Source organism: Aquila chrysaetos, chromosome 2, assembly GCF_900496995.4.
Source record: "Aquila chrysaetos chrysaetos chromosome 2, bAquChr1.4, whole genome shotgun sequence".
Lineage (NCBI taxonomy): Eukaryota > Metazoa > Chordata > Aves > Accipitriformes > Accipitridae > Aquila > Aquila chrysaetos.
In genome coordinates, this window is record NC_044005.1 from 10,712,545 (window position 1) to 10,735,257 (window position 22,713).

The window sequence follows — 22,713 nt, forward strand, 5'->3', positions numbered from 1 at the left end:
TAACCATAAATCCCTGGTAGTAAACATGGATCCCTGCTCAGTTTGTAAATGTGAAAGTGTGACAAAAGTTTGTGGAATATGTTAAAAAAAGGCCAAACACTAAGAATCTGTAGATTAAAAGAAAATACCTATTCATTCAGTGATGCTGCTAGTTATTGTTTAAAATCTATGAAATATTGAATCAGGTTTTTGTATGAAGTGTTTGTATGGTGTTAAAAAGAAGAGAGAAATAGAGACCAAGCACCGTTACTTTAAATTGGTTTTAATATGTCTTTCAGGACAAAATAAACAGGTGTGGATCCAAAATTCATCTGAAAAAATCTGCACAAGGTGTTAAGTATAGTTTGCACATTACTATGGAAATGCTTAATTTTCTTTCCTTTTATAAAGTGCATTATGCCAGAACTGTAAGACCATATATAGCCAAATTAAAAATTACAAAAGCTTCAAAATTCTATACTGCATGTGTTAGGAAGCATACACCTGACTATGAAGGCCATATTGTAAGGGTAAATGTGAGAAAATACATCAAATACATTAATGTGCATGAGTGAATCAGTAATTGCTACTTTTAGAAAACTATAATCTTTACCACAAATTATGCCATTTTGGTAGACGTTCACCCTTATTCTTCCATCCAGATATCTAACAGGATGATGCATCAACCAGTTTTAGTCATTATTATTGCATTTGGCTGGGGAGAAAAAGAAATTAAATTCATCACAGTGATTGTTATTAAAATGAAATTCCAAACAATACAAAATATAATACACATGGGAAACAGCCAAAATGAAAGAAAATTTACATAAAAATGTTCTTATTAAGTATTGTGTCACTCAGTAGTTTAAAGAGCTTTTTGATAAAAGACTGAACTTATTCACATTTAACTCAGTGACAACACATATGAAATTCAATAGGAGTAGAACTTTCATTTAAAAAATCTATGCTATGAAATTAAATCAAATGCATGATATTATTTTTACGGTACCAGTGTAAGTCAGGGCATAATTGCCTATTACATCATGCCCATTGACAACATCACTGGCTTTTTGATGAATCCTTGAATGCAAAGACAGGCAATGTGGATTTAACAGAGACTTAATGGAAAAATTACTTAACGGAAAATAAAAAGATTAGGTGAACAAGAGAAAGTAATCCTGTGAAAATTAAGCTATAAAACCTAATTTTTTCAATACGCCAAATACTTCATTTAGAGCTGATCATTAAATCCAGTTATTCAGTACACAGAGTGGCTTGTTAGTCATTGTGGACTTTGCCTATAAATCAACCAAAGCTTAAATAGAGCGGCAACCTCCTAGCACAAATGCACTGATGAATATGGGGCCAAGAAAGGAACAGGTCTAGATCATCCAGTAGGCAAATGTCACAAGGTTAAGCCATGGGAAAACAAAACTTAATTACTGTACCTACAAGCATCTTTATGCTTAAATTACGTCATATAAATGAGGCACATTTCACGGTGCTTGTGATAATTAGCACTTACCAAGCACCTTTCAGAAATGGCTTGCGAACATTAAATAAAGTCAGAAATCTCATTGCTCTTTCATTAGAATACCCATAAATACTACAGGGAGAGCTTCCTCATCAATGTCAGAGCAAGGCTGCAGGACCCATGGACCTCCAAAACAGTGTAAAAGAGGTGAGGATGTATGCCTAATTGCCATTTTACAGATTGCAAAAACAGTAGCAGGGAGATTAAACAACTTGTCAAAGATCAACAAAGGAATTGTAGCTGTATTAAGGATTCACAGCTTTGGGCTCTTTTTTTTTTTCAAGAGATAAAGGGTATTTGCTTGTGGCATAAAGCCACAGTCTGTGATGAACTGGGGTATGAAGAGACTGCACTGCAGCTGGAGGGTGTAAGAACTCTGCCTTACAAGCAGCAATACATCTGTAAACAGTTAAATTTAGTGCTTGTTTTGTGCTTGTATCGGTACTTTTGTAATTGCTTCTTGACACAAATGGGTTTGAACTGTTATTTAATATTGAGTGAGAAAAGACAAAGGGGATGAGTATGACACAGAATACTCCAGATAGGTTCTTCTTTTTCCCCATCTCTGATGCAAAGATTCTCATGGGTTTATATCCTTGGAGTTATCATCTCAGAAAAGGGATATTTTCACACACTAGATAATGGCATTACTGGGGTTTTGATGCCATTTCCACAGCCCCTGGGAATGATACAAAAATATTGTTATAGCTTTCTGAGACATCAATAGAAAAGGAACGTTTACGCGGAAAATTCCGCAGTTAGGGAATAACTCCATTTCTCTGTATTCTTTTTCCTCTACAAGAGGTAGGCCTTTTTTTGAGAGCTCTTGAAGTATAGCCATTATAAATTAGAAGATCCACAAAGAAATCCAAGTGTATTCTTAAAGATTGTGGGACCTCTCCACGGCTTCTACATGTCCCAACCCTGGCTGCCACATGTCATCCCCTTCTATAAATAGGCATTACATTTTGCTGAGGAAGGTCAAAATGTGTGAGGGGTGTAAATACTGCAGCAGTCATCGTTAAGTCATGCATTGATTTATTCTTGGAAACCTAGAGTTGTGGAAGCAAGTGTGCCTTACAGAGCTGCAAGTCCCAAGTTCCTCAACAGATATCTACAGTAAAACTTTGGAAATTACAATCACTGCATGAGCAGGAAGAAATGTCTCAGGTTCACTGAGAAAACACAGCGTGCTGTCTCAGCTCCGCTCTCCCCGTGTGTTTTGTTCCCTGAGGACTCTCTTCCTTCCACCTTTGCTCACTCCTTCCCTACTGCATAAAATAAAGACTGCACATCTGACAGTCTCCACAGGGATTGTGTGCTAGTACACAGGATATTTGAACTTTCTCCAGTTTGGCCCCTCTACAGATGTTAGTTACTAGAATAGGCTCTGTGACAAAAATATTTTAGATGCTCCCCATTCATTTTAGTGGGCTATTAAAAAATCATTATATAAAAATTATAGATAATTGTGTTTGCTTTGCTTTGTGCGGTCAAAAATACCTACCTAACTTCACCGTATTTTAGAAACTGAAAACCTATATAATCCAACCAATTTAAGTACATGGTATCTGTCTTATTACTGCCAACCCAAATACATAAACGTTGTAGCATTTGAAGTTGAAGAGCAAATCCAAGCTTCACAATTCTAAAGTTATCCAGTAACTACCGGAAAAGGCTTAATACTGGTTTCAGCAAGAAGAAATAACTCTGTATGGATGTAAAATACTTTTAAATAGTAACATGGCTCAAATTTTAAAAAATATTTTTCCTTATTTTGTTAAGAATATTTTTTTGATTTTTCTTTGATGATGGCCACCAAGGAGATTTTACACTGAATTTACTGAGAACTTAAAGATAAATAAAATGTTACAATACAGAATATATGTTTTCTTTCTATTCAATTCCTAGAAGAACATGTTGGTTTTAAATAGCATCTCCATTTAAAGAGGAAGCAGTAAGGAACAGATGAAGGCTAAATTGTGCTTCTCATCACTGAAGTTCTTCATTCGTTTAGAATAGCTGGATCATCGACTCTCTTGATTTTCCAACTCCGACCCATTTAACTAGGGAGGAAAACACATCTATTAGAACAATTACTGAGAGTAAATATTACAATCAATGAATTTGAATAATTTTCACCTTTCATCACGCTTCACTATGAACTGGCCAACTTTGTCCTGAAACACAATGCTAGGAAGTTTTACTGTCAAAAATCACTTTACACCTGCTGCATTACCACACTAGAAGTGCAATATACTGAAGTTTGAAAGCATGAAATAATCATACCATAAACACAAAGCATTGCAGATGGAAGGCCTAACAGAAGGTCGAGTATGTTTGTTACAGGTTTAACTGTCATTGCCTTGAGTAATAGGATGTCTAGCTAACTCCCTGCAGAGAGGAAGTGAGAGCTCTGCCAGACTGTGAAGTTTTCTTGATGTGGACCAGGGGATAGTGATGCACACATGCTATAATATTGTTAAGTATAAGGCTGCAATTAAAAACATTGTCCAGTGTGAGTAGCCACCCCAAATAGCACACTACAATTGTTCCACTACAGTTTTTATTGCTCAGGCATACTATAGAACTGACTGTAGGTAGGTCTCCTATAGCCATCAAACCCACCAAGGCATCCTGCCTTCACACCGAGAACCAGAGAAATAAAGTAAGGGAAGCTTTATTTACATATCCCGTCGCCCACATCTGTGTCCGTGACCACACACAGACCACCCACTGAGTTTTAGGGTCTGCTATCAGATGCTTCCTAATCCACGAACTTAATGCTGGAATTGCCGCAGCTGCAACTAGCTTACACTCCCCAGATGTGACCTTTGAGGTGCTTTATGGAAAACAAAAGCACACATGCCAGCTTTCCACGTTTGCTACTGTGGAAATTGCCTTTCAAACTCCACCATTCATGCCACACCTAGCTCTTGGCACCGCTAGAGCTCTAGCAGTTAGATTTGAAAAAAAATGGATGGCTTGATCATGTTAAGATTCTCATTTTTCCAAAGAGGCGGAATTGGGCTAAACAATCTTGTATCCATTATGCAACCCATCTCCTTATATGGGTAAGTACGGAAGAGATAAACAAAAAAAAAGAGAAGTCTATATCCAAACAGGGATGCAGTGCAGGAAGTAAAGTGAAAGGAAGATATTAGTAAAGGGAGGACATTAGACTAACTATGCACTGAAGCATGGTGATGTGAGAGATCCCTAAGTTTTCACTGACAGAAAGCAGCAGTTTGCCAAGAACAACACACATTTATCTTTCCTCTGGTTAAGTCCTTGTCAGCAGCAGCTTGGAGCTCTCTGCAACACTGCAGACCTGCCCGCAGAACACCACCCTTTGCTGCTTCTTGACAACCTTTACCATCATCAGCCCAACCACAGGTACCTCCATTGCCTCCTGCCCAAATCAAGCCACTCCCTGACTAACGAACTGAGCACTTTTACAGAGCCGTTCCTGTCTGCTGTGGCATCCTCATATGTACATCTACAGAAAGATTTACCTGGCACTCCAACATGGTTCTCCACACAGCGAATGTAATTCTGGGCCTTGGGTGGGAGGTCCTCCCATTTTCGTGCACCAGTTGTGTCAGTCTTCCACCCAGGCATTGTTTCATACTCTACTTCCACCTTCTGTAGTATCTCCTGATTAGCTGTGGGAGAACAATTTTTATCACAGTTGATTTTAGCTGCTCCACCTTAAAAGAACACACCTATGGTTCTTGACCAACAAAGTCTTTCGACAACATTTAAAATCTGATAAATAAAAAAACGCCCAAGTATTTCTACTGGTTGGTTAATTAATTTATTCTTAATTTAGATTAATTTCTGTTACTTAGGAAGATAACTCTGATTCAAGAGGATCTAGTAATCCAGTTTCCTCTTGTCAAAACCTTAGGATGCAATCTATGTTGTCAGAAGACTACTGAAGTATTTTTAAGGAAACAAATTATTTGAAGTTTACAGTAGTTCCACTTTTTGGTTCAGATTTGCACATAATAAAATAGAAGTCCTCCTGTAGACAAAGCACGACTTCCTCAAAAATTTTTACTTTCATGGAACAGGACTGAATCAGGCTTGCTAAACACTTAGATGCCTTCAAGCCTTTCCCTACTGGAATTCTCATTGTGCTACTGTCCACAGCCAGAAACTACCATCAGTGGTGGGAAAGCTGGTGGCTGCTGCCAGCCCTCCCTGTGCCTCCAGAATCCCCCACCTCAACAGAACAACCCCCTCATCCTGGCATAGACTGTTACAGGTATCTTGAAAACATCATTAATGTATCAAAATTACATATTATTACATCTTAGAAGTTTTAACATGAAGCATATTCAGGAGGCAATGTATATTTTTATTAATCACAATGTTGTTGCTGTTAATTACAGTTACATGATGGTAGCCGATAAGCAGCTTTATTCTGCTTGTATCCATCTCGTTTTTTCACAGCTTAAGCACTGATTTTATTTTTACTTTACTTCATTAAAGGCTATTGCCAAAGATACACACTGACTTGACTCTTGCTGACTTTCAGACCCCTTGTGTTGTCAATAAAAAAATCTAATGGGACAAGACACAGAGGCCCTAACACAAGATTTTATTTGCTCTGAACTTCTTGTCATCATACATACAGACGCAAGGTGACTAGAAAATGCTAACATACTGATACAGTAGTCTTTATACTGGTATCACAGTTCTGCAGATTTCTACAGAAGGTCTAGCGAAAAAGAAATCAAGCCTGATTTTAAAAAGCAAACAGTCTTTCCCAACAGGCATGACTTAACAGAAAGAGGAAAATGAACATAGATATTTAACAACATACCTGGAAAATATGGAATTCTTTTTCCACCCAATTTGTAAGCAACACCAATTTTAATCTCATCAAGGACATCAAGAATATCCAGTTTTGTTAATGCCAAACTGTACAGAAAAAAATCAGAGTTACACACATGATGAATCTCCTCTTTAATACTTTCCACCTGTCTTTTCTTTTTTATTTCTAGTTTTGTATTCACAAATCCAGCTCAGGCAACCCAGCAAGCAGAAATACACAAATATATTAAACTATAAACATTGTTAATTGAATTCACACCTCTCAGATGAATACATGACTGAGTTACTAAGACACATTTCCAAATGCTTGGCTGCTCATACAGGTGCACAGTGTTCAGTTCAGCACATGAAAATGCAAGCTGACTATGTAAAGTGAGCCTTACTGGACTCGGTTTGGGTGTGTATGATGGCATGTCACTTTACATCACTACTAGCAGTTGTTTCTGCTACTCCTACTGATTCACAACAACTGTAAGACAGACTTATTTACTAAATTACACTTTTAAAACAGACTTCACAAGCATAATCTAGCTACTAAAATCACGTATACAGTTCAGTAGGAAGGATCCCAGCCTGACTTTCAGTGCCCAGGCTGTGCTACCAGGGTTGTCAGTTTAATGAATCTTTTTCTTCTTGTGAATGAACACACTGGAACACAAAAATGGAACCTCAAAAAGACACTGTAGTATTCACTGATCAGAATAAAACTGCATTTTAAAACTAGTAAAATTCTCTAGAAACAATATGCCAGACCTTGCTGGTAAAAATATTAGTAGCTAAGGATTTAGACATACATTTAGGTATGTACATAATAGTCCATGCTATATGTGCTCAGTAAGTGTATGATGAATGCAAAGATTAAATGAAAAGGCCTTTTGGGAAAGAAGCAGCACGGAGCCAGTTCTTCAACTTTTTTGAAGTTTTTATCTCCCCATGTGTTTTTAACTGTCACAGTTACCAGAAATGACATAGTTTTGTTGATAGAAGCGCAGTAATTGTATAGAACTGAAATGGAAGGAAACATAATGCCTTCCTAATACTATTTCCACATAAACTAGAGCTATGTAAGTTAAAGCAAAATATAAATCCAAGTAAAAAAAATATTTGAAAAACCTTCTGATAAATTAATGAACAAAGATCATTGTTCCTTTGTAACATTAGTAGCATAAACGATATTAAGTCTCAGTTTGTAAGATATTAAAATGCCCAAGGTCATGTGTTTGCATATATGAAAAAGTTTGCCTGAATGCATGAGTAAGTCTACACTTTACATGAACAAAACTGTAATGAAACTTTTGCAACTTCTTCTGAATATACAGACCGGTAGTTAGTATAAATTAATGGCTTGTGATAGTTACTAGCATTTTAGCTCTAGACATAAGCTAGCTTGATGGTATTATGGTCTTGAACAGTTTCTTTAGACAGTCACTTTTCCTTTAAAATGTCAATTTAGTATATATTTTTAATTATAAAATAATTTATCAACCAAGTAAGTCGCTCAGTCCCAAAGAAAATAAAACTCAGCCCATTAAAAGCAGAATTTATAACATAATAATAGACCACATCTTTGTAAATAAATGAACCTGTAGGGACTGGAATGAAAGCTGTGCCAGTTGCTGTGCACTTTGTGTCATCCCACTTAATTCACTTAAAGAGGCAGTGGTTCCAAATGATGCAGAATTAGTCCTACAAGTACGATCCACTAGAGCCAACCAAAGCTCAAAGCCAGCAGGTTTTAGATTGCGACGTAAGTCAGTATGAAAGCACTGCACCAAGAACTCTAGAGTAAACTCTTAAAAAACTGATACATTGGTCCAATCTACATTTGCCATCTGATGTAAGCAAAGTGAAAACATGTATGAAAAAAAATCACTGCTATGATGTTGTAAAATCACTTGATTTGAAAAAAAAGTCAAAGGAATTAGATCATTATTAGCATTAAGACAATTCTCAGTTGCCCATTGTGAATTATTTTATTGCTTAAAATGTAACACTTTACTGGACTTATATTAATGTTACCTACATATTTATTCTGCGAAGCACAAAATTATCACTTCCAAATGTAGCGCAAAATCTGTGATGCTTACGCAGTGAATCCGTTGATCATATGAGCATATTTCAAAATGACAAGATCTAACCAGCCACAACGTCTCTTTCTGCCTGTAGTTACTCCCCATTCATGGCCACGGGACTGTAAAAGATCTCCAATTTCCTAAAAGAAGACAGAAAGAATGCTCATGGTATTTCACTGAAAAATAGCAGGAAAACAAATATAAACAAATATAGCAAAAAAAATAATAGTTGTTCAATTCCAAGGCCTTTTTGTAGGAAAAAAAGAGAAAAATAATTAAGTTTTATTATGAGGGGACTAAGGCAGAGAATAAAGCCCCTCATATGTACAGGATTTTTGTATTTCAATCACTAGTATTTCCAAAATACTTATTTAATATGACTATTTCATGTTCCAAGGAGACACTTTTCTTCCTTCTTCATCTGAGAGGAAGATTTCCTTGACAATTCAGCCCTGGTTTTAATTTTGTTTGTGTTTACTTTCTTCACCTGGTCTTTTGGCATCTATTGTTTTGGGGGGCCAAGACTGTAAATGCCTGGGACAAGATCAATGCTTGTACAATGTCGAGGTCAACAGACTCCTTGACCATGCCTAGGGCTCCTAGGTTCTACCACAGAATGAGACTGCCAAGTGTTCCCTTCAGGCAGGCAGCATTTATAATGCATTAAAAATGAAGAAGAAAGAAACTTTACGCTCATGATTCATATAACTAAAGGATGTCACCAATTCATCTGAGCCATTAGAAAAAGGATTTTAGTGACTAAATCCTTAAATTAGACCTGGATCACTGACCTAGAGACTGCTGTGTGCGTAGCTCATAATCAATACCCTGAGCTTTCTGGTTTCTTGATAATGAAAATACAACAGACAGTTTAAAAGAATCAGAATCTCTCCCCTTCTTTTTATTGATCAATTTGTGCATGACTGGCTGATGCGCACACCACATTTATTCTATAAATCACACAGAACACAGGCTGTTAAGCACAGAAGTTGTATCTTTTAATTTAAGTTTTCCTGTGATGCACTGACAGTTCCAGCCTACAACAAACTCTCGCCACTGAAACGCACCTAATGTTATTACATAAAATGATGAAATCTATTTTCACATCATTCATTACAACAGAAGCGTGGTCACCATGATATAACATCATCACACTTGTGTTTCTCTCCTCTGAAGAAAAATACCTTAAGTTTATAATGTACTTCTCTCTTCATGAGTGCAATTGCTTGGCAGTATTATTAAGGTGCTTATTTATCATTTGTATACCCTTACCCCATTCCATTGACCTTGTTTTTTGGCAACTGTATATATTGCATTTTGTAACATTAAACCTACATTAATCTGCTCAGTGGGGAAGGCTCCAATTCCCACCCGAGTAGTATACGCCTTCACCACACCGTAGACATCACCGACATGCTGGGGAGGAACACCAAGTCCAGTGCATACACCACCTACGGTGCAGTTCGATGAAGTCACGAAAGGATAGGTGCCTGTCAGAAAAACAACAGCACAACCCTGTTTCAGCAATGATAAGAAACAAAGACTGATTTTCCTTTATGAGTTGAAAGGAGATTTTCACCTGTACATTTGGCTTTAAAGCTAAACTGAAACAGCAGCCAAAGAGCAGGGCAAATTCTTCTTACTACATATCCCCATTTTGTTTTTAAGAGAACAAATTAAGCTGTTCTTCCCCAAATTGCTTCCTCCTGTAGTGAATAATATGTATTTAGATTGCTAAAGCTACACAGAAACCCCTCTAAATGAAGAATTTTTTCCAGTCAAATAGCTGACTCACCCTGGCAATTTGTATAAGCATATTACTAGTGAGCAAGAAGTTCAGACAGACAAATAAGAAAATATCCTACTTTCTTATACTTAAGGAGGTATCAAGTATGTGCTATCTGTTCCAATGCGTAAGCTTTTCTGCATTCATCCTTTGAAACTTTCACTGAGAATTGCCCACAAGGGAGAAATTTAAAAGCATCTCAATACTACTTCCATTAGGCACTGGATCTATTCTAGGATGCTGCTGCTGTGTATATGTTTTTTCACTGTCCTGTGTATCACAGAAAGTACTTCCGCTACATCCACGGAGAGCCTGGTGTAAAGGTCACGGTCTGACATTGCCAGTCCTCTACACAAGTAGCTCTGAGTATCTGCACCAAATTTTCTAAGTCTTAAAAGGTTATTCATGAACTCTGCACTGTGACTCTGGATTGGAGAATCTCTTCAGTTCTTCATTTCATCTTCATGGAGACCTAAGTTGTTTAATTAACCTTTGGTAAGAGGGCAGAGCAGAGATCAACTGAGGAGGCTAGACTTACAGGTTATCCGTACCAGTTTAATCCTCTCTCCACTGCAGAGGAATTACCTCAGCAGCACTGCAATGGGTGCCTGGAATGTATGGCAATGTGCACACACATTTAGAAGTAATAAAGACAAGAATATCTGCAGTGAAATTGCAACTCCACTGGAATAAACTTCAGTAAAATTCAATATTTAAACTCTAAGCACTTAATCCTGTTAATGATACAATCTCTGGCTTACTGTGCTTTACTTTTGGGAGATCTGTTCCTATTAAAGGAAAGACTATTTTGTTTCTCTATTTTTCTGAGGTTTGCAAAGCTGATATAAACACAAATCAAAATAAAAGTAATCTCTTAGGAGTTAAATTGAGTTTAAAATTTAACTTACCAAAGTCAATATCAAGTAATGCTGCATTGGCTCCTTCAACAAGGATCTTCTTTGGGGAGCCATGAAGAGCTTCATACATAAAATACACACCATCTCGAACCATGGGCCTTATTTTTTCAGCATATCCCTGCAAATTTGAGTAGAAATGTCAGCTTCCCCAGACAATAGCTGGAAGTAGGGAACACTGTGTTCACTTTTGAAACATGAAACATACAGATAACCCTAACATGCCAGCCTCAATAGCTGTGTTTTACCTGAAAAATACAACCATTAGCTTATATTCTATTGAAAACAAATCAATGATTGATTCACATAAGAAAACATGCCTTGTTATGGCATTAGAATGCCACAATTTCTGTACCATTTCTATTCACAGAGATGTTGTATACCTACCTCATTTTGTTGATATAGACTCTCTATAGTGTGTCTATAGTCTAGACACACTGAGAGTGGGACTTAGAAATAGCGCAAGCTCCGAAAGAAAAAAAAAATCACTACCCACGAACATTAAAAAATATCTTTAAAGGTAGCATGTCAGCTCTGAACAAGTACCAGACAAAACTTGGGAAAGGTAACAGATTTTTTTTAGCATCCTCTTTTCTTACATATTCATGGAAGAACATGTTTTACCAGCAGCTCTTCTGAATTTATTTATGAAAAGACATTTTTCTTGTAATACCAGCATCTTGAAACACAGCTTCCACAAACAATTCTTCAGTAAGCCTGGAAGTCTCTCAGACAGACTAGATCAGTTATGGCTGGAGACTGCTAACTGCAAGTGTCACCCTGTGTCCTCTTGGCTACTTTAATACAACAGTTATTTTATGTCAAAAATGTTATAGGAGAATTAAATCATCCACAAAATTTATTTTAATGTCCACAAGAAGAGAACATTCTATTAAGAAGCATAGCTACTGCTTATTGAAAGGTTTTATAATAATGAAGATATGCATTTTTCATTTAAATTAATTAATTAGTTTAATAAGTAGTAGTTCTGGTACACTTCATTTTTACTTTTTAAATTAAATATTACTGTTTTCTTCTATACTTTCCCTGAAACTGAACAAAAAGTACAACTGTTAAATCCTTACCTTCAGCTTTTTCAATTGTCCTTCTACATCTATTTCCAATGTGGGAAACATTGACTTGTATTGTTGTGCCAGATTTTTAAATCTGTAAAATATTGAAATCGTATCTATGAAGAACATACTTACTGTTGACAGAACCTTTGGCAAGAACTCAGTTTATGTTATACACAGTATATACTGAGAGCTACAGGGAGAAAATACCCAGAACTTTGATACCCCAACCAGTGCATTTCCCAATGTACAAAATTACATTTTAAATTATGAGAAACTCTGTGAGGTGCAGGAAATATACACACACATTCTTTCCAGTTTTCTTCTCCTTCTAGACAATTTATATACAAAATTCAGACACATATTTAAAAACGTCTCCTTAAAAGCAAATCTGTCAGCCAAAATGTATCGCTCTTTAACATAATATTTAGAAATGGAAATAGTTGTACCTGGAAGAAAATTCATCAAAGTCAGAAAGGAGGTCACAAATTCGAAGGCCTGTTCGTGCAGCTTTGGAAGAATATGTTGGTCCAATCCCCTTCTTTGTTGTGCCAATACTAATTAAAAATACACCCCCCAAACATGTATAAATATATGCAAAAATATGCTTTATGCTAAGTAATTTTATTAAAGCTCTTCAATACACCATATACTGGGCAGGAGGTCTGAGACATAAAAAAATGACTAAAGTTCTATAATAGTAAACATATAGCAACTTTCATGGTTCAGTGGATTTGCATAAATATTGGTAATATTCATGGTGTGCAGTAAAGCATTAAGCCTTGGGTCTGGCTGACACAAGCTTAGTTGAAACAATGTGCATACATACATATATTATACAGTAATAATGGTTACTATACTATCCTGTGGTACTACTACATCCCTTACCATGAACAACAGGAAACAAATGTCATTTTCACATTTTCACAGTTGCAGCACTGTCTATAGTTGTGAACAACAACCAGTTCTGTGAGTGATCAAACTGGTTTCCTATGGCTTTGGCATTATTCATACCACCTCTCTCCCTATGAACTGCTGCAGTCTTTACCCTGATGAGGAGAAAAATGAAACTGTTTCCCTACCTGCATGCCTATTTTCATATGCATTTTAGAAATTTTGAGATCTCTATTTGTATGTTAAGTTTGGCTGAAATTGTCCAATGGGATCAAAAACTAATAGATTAACAGAGAGAAAAATACAGTGTGTTCACATAAACCTTTGTTCTTTCAGAAGCCAAAATAACGAAGTATGAATAGTTACATACTGTGCTAAAGTCTAAGATTAAAATTAAAATAGAAACTAATATCTCCATGAAGTATAAGTGAATACACAATAAACGATTACAAGTGTGGAACCTAATTGTGCCAACATTTCAGACCTGATTCAAAAGAGCATCACTAGTCTGATATTAAACTGGATTGGAAGCATCATTTTAATGGAAATGAGTTTGGGGATTTGGTAGGTGTTTTAAAATGTCTCTATATGTTGCAGAGAACTGGAAAATGGAAATAGGCAGGAATTCATACCCTGCCTTTTCAGTAATACCTCAGAGTTTGTTCACTAACGTAAGTAGGAGCAGAGCAGAGTCACAGAATTAGTAACACCAGCAAGGCTCATTAGAGATACATTGCATTTCTGTTTTCCAAAATTACACCAATTTTTCAAATTTGCATAATTATTAATGAAATGAAGGTGCTGAAAATACTTACTTTTTTCCTTCTTGTGCTTGACGTTGCACTTCCTGGAGCCCATCTACTGCCTGGTGAAAGTCAAACACTGCAATGGAAAAACAAATGGACAGAGTGCAAGACCAAAGGAGAAAAACATTCTTTAAATCAGAGACATCTATAATTTCAAGACAAAGTTCCTTTGTTATAACTGATAGTGCACAGGCCTCCTCATGTGAAAACAGAGCGAGTATACCTTAAACATTGTGAAAACATGTAAAACATCACTCTCTTTAGTGGATACAAATACCATTATTATGCTTCAGATACACAACATATAAAGAAGCTGTACTAGATCAAATACATGACTGCTCTGTGGAGTAATAAGGTAGTTTAGTACCATGAGCTAAGCAGTCATTTTGATTTTTTTCCCCCTTCAATCATCACTTACCTATATGTGCCCTATCTGATATAATCAGTCTTTTCTCCCAGTCTTTTAAACCTGTCAGAAGATATAAAGGAAAGTAGGATTTCAGCTGTGCTGATTGGTCAAACTTTGAGATTTGCTTTTAGTTTTTCTATGTCTTTCTTCTAGTTTATATAGCTTCTTGTTAAGAAGACTGTAGACAAAATGGGTAAGTGAATATCAAATAACAGCAATATTTTTGTTAACAAACTTTTCTCATTTTTTACTTTTTCAGCTTTCTCATTTTGATATGGACAAAGATACTCACCACTTCTTCCTAGCCCAGAATGCTGTGGCTTACACACAATTCTTATTTTAAGGAAAGATTCTTCTTTAACTCGCTCTATGATAAATCACTTGAACTCCATTTGTGCCTCAGAAAATAAAGGATTTATATATATAGAATCATAAAGGAATTTAAGAAGTAAGGGACCTTAGAAGGTCATCTGGTCCAAAGCCTCGCTGAGAGCAGAACCAACTGAGTTTATACTTGGGCACAGAAATGGGGACACAGAAACTCTGGGTTAAATCATCTCAGTTTGAGGTCAAAGGCAGCTTTGCCACACACCTTAGGATTTTATTTTCTATCTAATGTGGCATCAAATGCCATAAAACTCCCTGAAAACCCAGGAAAAGATTGGTTTCGAAAATCTGTCTGAAGACTACAACACAATTCAACATTTTAAATACTGTCTTCCTCATTATTTAAAATCCAGAATGTTATTGCACTGAATATTTATGGTCAGAAACAAGGGCTTAAAAAACCCTTCAACCTGGCTGCCAATATAAGGAAAAGTTAAAAATTATTCGATACAAACCTTTCTTTTCATTCTTTTCAGCTTCTTCAAACAGGCCTGGTAAATGTATAACCACTCCATTACCTTCGGGAACATAAATGATTTTATTTTAAAGCAAGAAATAAAATACGCCTTCTTAGGATGTAAGGCATGCAAACACTTGCTGTCTGAAATTTTATTTCAAAAGTAAGACTAATCTTCTCACATTTCTCACAAAGTGATCTCGAGAACTTTTTGGATAAATCCTCATTTTGGGTAAGCAGCTACAAGCCTGCTAAAATCAGAAAAACAAAGAGCTTGCTTGTTTTAGAAGTGAATGCCGGGCCTGCTCTGAAGCCAGCTGAGGTAAGCGGATTCTTGTCTTTGTTTGTGGTGGACTTTGTACCACGACTTCAGCCTCGATTGTTCACTGGTAAAAGCTCAAAGAAGTCCATGGCCTTACAACACTGACAAGCCTGTGTGACAATATTTAAATTTTCTTCAATATTCATGTATTTGTTTTAAACTCAGTTCAAACTAGTGCTGAAATACATTAGCAATGCCTTCTCCCTGCTTTTGAGCTACAATATAGAATCCACAAGCAATACAGAGCATTACTGACGAGGCGTGGAGGATTAGTGATGTAGTGGGCTGGAAACAGCTGCTGCTTCCTTCTTGAGAACATCAGAAATGCATGCAAGAGCCTGTCTCAGCCTAGTTTTAGGATAACTTAAGTTATAGTTTTTGCTAACTGGCAAGGGAGTAAATCGGAAAGCAAAACGATACACCATATTTTGCAGAAAGAAAAAAATGTTTCATGTATTTCAATCATCCATTCCGAAATTATCAAATGAAACAAAACTGAAACTCCATGACTCACTAAAACTTACACTCATGTCTTGCACATTCTGTATACATTTTTTCTGTCAGAAAGAATCATCATTTTGGACAAGTAAAAGTCTTAAATATGCCTGTCACTTAAATATGAGTTTAACGTCCAGTAAGCAATGCAAACTTTTTAGTGATGCCATCTACTTCGAATATCTTTACAGTGAAATACAACATCACCTTAAACAGCTGGTAATGTGAACAAAAAGGAGACTGGATGGTAACCTTCCAAGCGGAGCCCTGTATCTTAGGGTCTAGTTCTGGAAAGTCAATAAAGAGATGCCAGAGATAAATTATATTACTTATTTAGCCTAAGTGCCAGGTTTTGTGTCCTCAAAGAATAGCATATATATTTTTGAAAGTATAAAAGGAGTGTACAAGTAGAGGGTGGGATCCAAACTTGTACCATAAAGCATAAGAAAGAGCAATGTGATAGAAAGAGGGGGTTCGTTCTTTCAGTTTTCTAGTAGCAGAAACTAAACTGACACTGAAAGTAGAATAACTCTTCATGTTAAAGCAACGGTGAAATAAAAGTCAAACAGCTGAAGCTAAAGCAAATCTGACTGTCACCTATATGTTTTTCTTTGCTTGCTACTATAAAATATGGTTGCAGCTACACATCATGTAATGTTATTTTATTTAATAAGTTCCAAAATTGTCTTACCAATAAAAGAAATTGCCTTTGGATTAATGATGCCACTAGGAAATAGGTGAAAATCATATTCTTTCCCATCAACAACCACAGTATGGCCTGCGTTATTCCCACCCTGCAACAGAAAGAAACACCTGAAGATTAACGGTCTCATACCACCACTCTAAACTCTCAGCAGATGATTTGACATGATCATCTTCTTTTATTTATACATTCATGTCTTAGGTCACTAATTTCTCCCCCTTATGGTTTCTTCAGACACTGTAGTATTGTAAAAAGGGCTCAGACAGGACAATTAGGGGGCTGATGGATTTCAGCAGGACTGCGTAGAATTACAAAGCAGAACGATACCACGGGGTCAAGCCAGGACTAGGGCAGAGCAATGCGGGAGCGATGGCAGAAGCTAGAAGAGAACTGAAGCTTTCGGGGAACAAAACTGGATTGAACTACCACGCACAGAGTCCTGTCTCTGACATGCCTACGCAAGCCCATCCTTTTTGGGCATCTTCTGTGCATGGTCATTTCTTCTGAATGGAAGCTCTTCCTGCCTGCTCACCCACAAACAGCTACTGCTTCTCTAGGTGTCCAAGGCGGAAGGCATAAAGTTGGGAGCACGTGTAGTCTTTGCAACTCCACAGAATCTCCCTGTCAAGGGATGATCTTCCTAGTTACCACCACCACCATGTTATGGAGCAATTCATACCTTACACAACCATCTACCAGACCTGAGAATGCGAGGTGGTGTTTTCCTCACGAAACTGATTTTTCATGAATGGCTTCAAAAGAGAACGATGAGACAACACATAAACTTGGGAAGAGATGAGTAAATGAAGGTCATGAGTTGACTTGAACCAAAAGAGTTTTAAAAATTAAAGGCCCAGTTTTCTCCACAAGCTTAATGTTTGTTGCTGTTCTGTCATGATGTAACTTTTTCTCTTATTGATAAGGTTGGGAAATCTGACTGCTTGTCTGCCCTGGTGCCACAGTCCTTCCAATTTCCAAAATGATTACAAATCTTCGTGGATTTGATATGAGGTCCAAATGATGTAGAAGTGTCTAGAATGAGGACATCTACTGGAAAGGAGAACTGAGACTGTCACCAGTGATTTGCAAATAACAAAGTGTCGGCTGAATGAGTGGAGTTGTTACATGAAAACTTTGAGAAAGAACAGTCACTTACAAAAATTAATAATATAACACAACACATGTTCTTCCAGAGTTTTATTTACTCTTCATTTACTCATTTGCCCGTTTGATTGCATGTAATATACAGGAAAATGGCAACTGACATTCCTTTCAAAATATGGATATAAGCTGAAACCCAACATTAAGAAAGTAAAAGCTACAGGTTATAAAAAAAAAAAAAATCAAGTTCTTTTAAGCAGTGGGATGGAGGAAAAATATTAAGAAATATGCTTTTAAATATGACAAAAGTAATTCTTGTGTTTTGGAAGATCTGAGCTCAACAATGAAATGTAAAGAGATAACCTGTTAAGGGAGAGCTGAGTAGGAGTTGTAACACAAAAAACTGGTGCACACACATATTTAATTTGATTTGGCAAACTTCTGAGTAGCTCATCCTTGGGCTGGAAAGGACTCCCAAGCATCTTGCTAATGCAGTTATAACTTGTCCGGAGAATCCTGAAGAAAGCAGGACTGTCCTGGGTATTCAACTTGCCTCCCAGATGTAAGAAGCCAGTTGTAGGAACCTGGATCTAGTTAAAGGTACTGAACTATCTAGCAGGCTAATAAATCATGTAGGAGACTCCTTTACATGATATTTAAGAGGAGTGAGACTGGATGGATTGCACTGGTTGAAACACTAGTTTATTTTATTATAGCAGTATCAGGCTTGAGAAAGAGGCTAGTAACTTCTTCTGAGACAATCAGCTTTCCTCTTCTGCTTGCCTATAGACGATGACAAAATGGAAACTTTAAAAGAATGAACTCCATCATTTAACATTGATTTAATCTCTACTACAAACAACTTTCAGGTTTCCTGAGAAAATGGGGAACCAGGCTCCTTCAAAAATATTTGTTATCACTAATACTATAGTTATATTCTGCTTTTCTTAATCAATGTGAACAAATGAAATGAAGCTTGAGGACTCACAATCTGAGATAACAGCACGCCTAAATTATAGTCAGAAGTGTTTTCTTGTATCCTAAAAGTCTAGAAGGTGGGATATACCAGTATGAGAATGTTTATGAAAGGTAGTTTATGTTTTTGGAAATTTTCCTGAACAAGTGATACCCAGACAAATGCTCTCTTTCTTTAGCAAATGCTTGAAAAGGGATATTAATCAATCAGCTGTGAAAGCTGGCATACATAAAAAAATGCTGAAGTACAGAAACATCAGCAGATATGATACAACCTTTAATTGCCAAAATCTCTGAATCCACTTTCAGTTCCTCTGGACAGACAATATAAATCAAGAATTCAGTGACAGACCTTATAAAACAGCACTTCCCTAATTTAAAGCTACTGCTGACAGCTCTGGAACTGGTTTTGTGCATTGCTCATGTTGGTCTGCATTTCCTAAACAAGTGTCTTCCGAGTATATTTTTACAGCTCAATTAATTAAATTTTTACAGTTATAATTAAAGTGGTAGCAGAACATTGAATTGCCCAGCAGACATGACCAAACTTGCAAAACATACTGCTGGTCTGACGAGATACTTTGTTTATTATCTGGTCATCTCAGTAATTTCTCACATTCAGTTTCATAGATATTCTAACAGCATATTGGCAGTCTAATAGCTCAGATATTAAAGATACCTAGTCCTTTTCTAATTTTACTTGAGTTCTGAAAGTCAATATAGGGTCTATATGAGCCACTTCTTTTTCTAATGAAGTATAAGGGGAACCTAAAATCTTGTATGGGCTTAATCTGAAGATAACATGATTGAAGGTGCAGAGAACTACCCGCTACACTGCAACCATGTAAGCTCCCTTCTTTTCCTCAAATGGTATTTCATTAAAGCGGTGTCAACACTAACACACCTAGTGACAGTATTCTCTGGGCCCTCAGGATGCTTCCACTTGGACCAAGAGACCTCTGGTGTCTCTGCTTGGCCCTTGCTTCAAGTGCAGCTCTGCATAATGAGCTCCCATTTAACATCCAGACCCAGCTCACAGAATCTCTGCTGTGCACCACTGATATCACCTGAATTTTATTTACCTTTCATCTCTAGAGTTGGTATCTGCCACCTTCTGTGCTTCTTCAAAAACTTCTCTAACAAAGGGAATGGTAAGGCAACAACTTCTGACAGATTAACCACCAGTGCCACTCTGGCATTATCTGCATTGCAAAATGATGGTATGACCAGAAATAACAATTAGCATTCACTTCCAAAATCTGGGAAGCCTGGGCACTCCCATTAAACTAGTCTGGTGTGGGAAGTTCTGTTCCCAAGAACAAACCACTAGGGCAGCTGCTGAAGCTCCAAAAGGCTAAGAGTACAACTGGGATGACAGCAGCATCTTGAACATTAGCATCCACTTCAACCTAAAACCTTCCTTACTGCTCCTGCAGTGATTCCAACATGTTCAGTAGCACTTGCGTCCCTCCTGTTAAGCCACTTTAGTGACTCTATTAAAACTGCAACAAATGCAGGAAACCTACCAGGGGCAGGTGATGGGAGCATCAATTACAGCAAACTGCAGGAATGAAGTGGGACTTGAGAACTAGAAAGTATTAAGCATGCCAAAGACAACAGGATAGGTATCTTACTATAGTAATAAAGAGACCTTAATATCATTTAGGAAGCTCATCTTCAGAGAGCACACAAAAATCCTTCCTTTGAGGCACTGCGTATATACAGCAATACTTTTTGACTCTGCACCCATAACTGTTGTTCTTCGTATCAGCTATATTAAAGTTTCAGAGCAGATAAATGCTTGTTTCTAACAGTATTTGGTAGGTGTTAAAGTTCTTCACATTTAAATCAGGCACCTAAGACAAAATAACTTTCATTGAAGTCATTCATAGCCTGCAGTGGAAAATTAGTATTCAGCCTCTTGAAAGTACCTACACTGCTTAACATATCAGTTTTTATTAACTTCAAAAGTGCTAGAAGTTGAGGCTCTAGTAACAGCATTAAATATGTATAATTTCAATATATTTTGCCTAAGGAATGCTCTATTACCTTGTGGTGCTGCAAGCTATGCCTCCTTTCTTCTAAAATCCAGCAGACCACCAGCAATATGGTTTAAATTCAACGACCTAAAATGCCTGTCATTCCAGGTTGGAAAACAGACTTTAAGTTAATAGAAAGAGCTGCAACATGTTGTTTTAAAGAGTTAAACAACAGGAAACATACCAGGCATTATTTTCAGAGGACAGTAATCCTATATGTTGGGGGGGGGGGGGGGTGTTAATTATTTTTGAAGAATGTTTAAGTTGGACTCAGATAAATATTGGATTTTTTTTCTGGAAGATTTTAGTCTGTATTTTCAGACTTCTAATAAAAGTGTAAAGTTACATATTGTCCCAGTACCAGAATGAGGTAGAGGAACTTAAGCTACCTCATAAAACATCCTAATGTTTTTTTCAGCACATTAGTTTATTTAAAAAGATGCATTTCCAAGCTTTTTATGTGCTGATCTGCTTTTGATACTGGATTCTTGCACTGAAGTGACATACTTTGCTTACTATTCCATAGTATGTGAACACAAGAACTGCATCAATACACTAAATTGAGAAGCTATTACATCTTAGTAGCATTAACAACTGTATGCTGGTATAAACACTATCTTTTAGGGAATTAATAATTATTATGAACAGGTTGGCAGAGGAGAACACATAGTCTTTACCTTTTTAGAACTTACAAAAAAGATGAAGAAACAAATCTACCTTCCAAAGTGCTCAGCCATTTAAAGGCTGGTGGTTTGTTTTGTATTGTTTTTAAAATAATCTCTTTATTCTCTGCAGTCGAAACATCCCAAGCCAGAAACAGAATTTCTATTCAGAGCAGCAGTGAGGCCGTTCAGTACCTGCAGCAGGAACTCTTTCCTCCCAGCTAGCCTTATGATACATGTTTGAATAGGAATGAAATGTGTCCTGATGTTCAGATGTGTTTCTGCCAGCTCTTGCCAGCCAGGTTGTGTGGAGGAGACTGCATTCTCATATGTGGGAGGAGTGTTTCCAGATGCTCTGCTGGTTTCCACTGGTTAGCACATCTTTCAATTGCTCAGTGCTCTCCACGATGCCTAAACGTAACTTGATTAACTAGATTGATATGAGAAATCATCAGAGCACATATAAAATGCCTTAAAACTTGATGATAGTTTCAAACTATAACTAGAGGATGAACACAAAACAGGTATGTTTCTGAGGGGTCCCACAGTGATCTGTCCTCACCCTCTCCCAGTTAGCAACATTAATCAATGCAATGGGGAAAAAACAGAAACTTATTATTGAAGATCTGCAGCCGACACAACTATCATTTGAGAGGTTTAACAGCAGTACGCAGCAGTCTGAGCTCCTTAGCCAACTGGTATATGCAGTGAATCTACAAAATGTCCCGACTAGCTTTAGACTAAATGAATTACAATCAAAAAGGTAGGCCAAACTTTGGATGGGAGATATCTATGCTAGGAAGCAAGTGGAGGTGTCTGAACAGTTTCAGTATTGGCTGATATGCCTAAAGCGAACCTCGCATATATAAATGGGAATATCAAGTAGGAGTAGAGAGATTGTATTACCTCCCCTTTTGGCAGTGGTGCAACTGCTTCTAGAATACTGTGTCCTTGGTGCTCGGACACAATTACAAGATGATCTCCTCTGGCATTATAATCTATGAATTTATAATCTATGAATCGGAATACCAGCTACAAACCAGCAGTTTGGGAAGTCTGCATCCGAAAACAAATGCTGATTCCTGTCTATCTCTTTTCATAGTAAGTGTCCCAGCTCTACTAATTCCATCCATCGATGAAGCAAAATATTTTCTGAAATTCAACTGCATCTGCAGGCCAAATACCTCTCATCATACTGTGAAACAGACTACAAAATACTTCAGTTTTCTTATCTGGATTCAGTAATTTTCTTCCATTTATAGG

The 22,713-nt window shown here is 37.0% G+C and overlaps 1 protein-coding gene across 1 annotated transcript in view; it reads right to left on the bottom strand.

The window, feature by feature from the left end:
* Positions 1-246: 246 nt before the first annotated feature.
* Positions 247-22,713, bottom strand: part of ADSS1 (adenylosuccinate synthase 1) — a 31,089-nt gene continuing 8,622 nt past the window's right edge. The window contains exons 2-13 of the mRNA XM_030000869.2: positions 16,662-16,764; positions 15,152-15,214; positions 14,319-14,369; positions 13,910-13,976; positions 12,650-12,757; positions 12,213-12,294; positions 11,122-11,248; positions 9,763-9,917; positions 8,443-8,567; positions 6,345-6,442; positions 5,029-5,178; positions 247-3,579 (exon numbers count right to left, since the gene is read on the bottom strand). Coding sequence (XP_029856729.1) covers positions 3,527-3,579; positions 5,029-5,178; positions 6,345-6,442; positions 8,443-8,567; positions 9,763-9,917; positions 11,122-11,248; positions 12,213-12,294; positions 12,650-12,757; positions 13,910-13,976; positions 14,319-14,369; positions 15,152-15,214; positions 16,662-16,764 — 1,182 coding nt within the window. The 3' untranslated portion in view covers positions 247-3,526. The remainder of the gene's footprint in view (positions 3,580-5,028; positions 5,179-6,344; positions 6,443-8,442; positions 8,568-9,762; positions 9,918-11,121; positions 11,249-12,212; positions 12,295-12,649; positions 12,758-13,909; positions 13,977-14,318; positions 14,370-15,151; positions 15,215-16,661; positions 16,765-22,713) is intronic.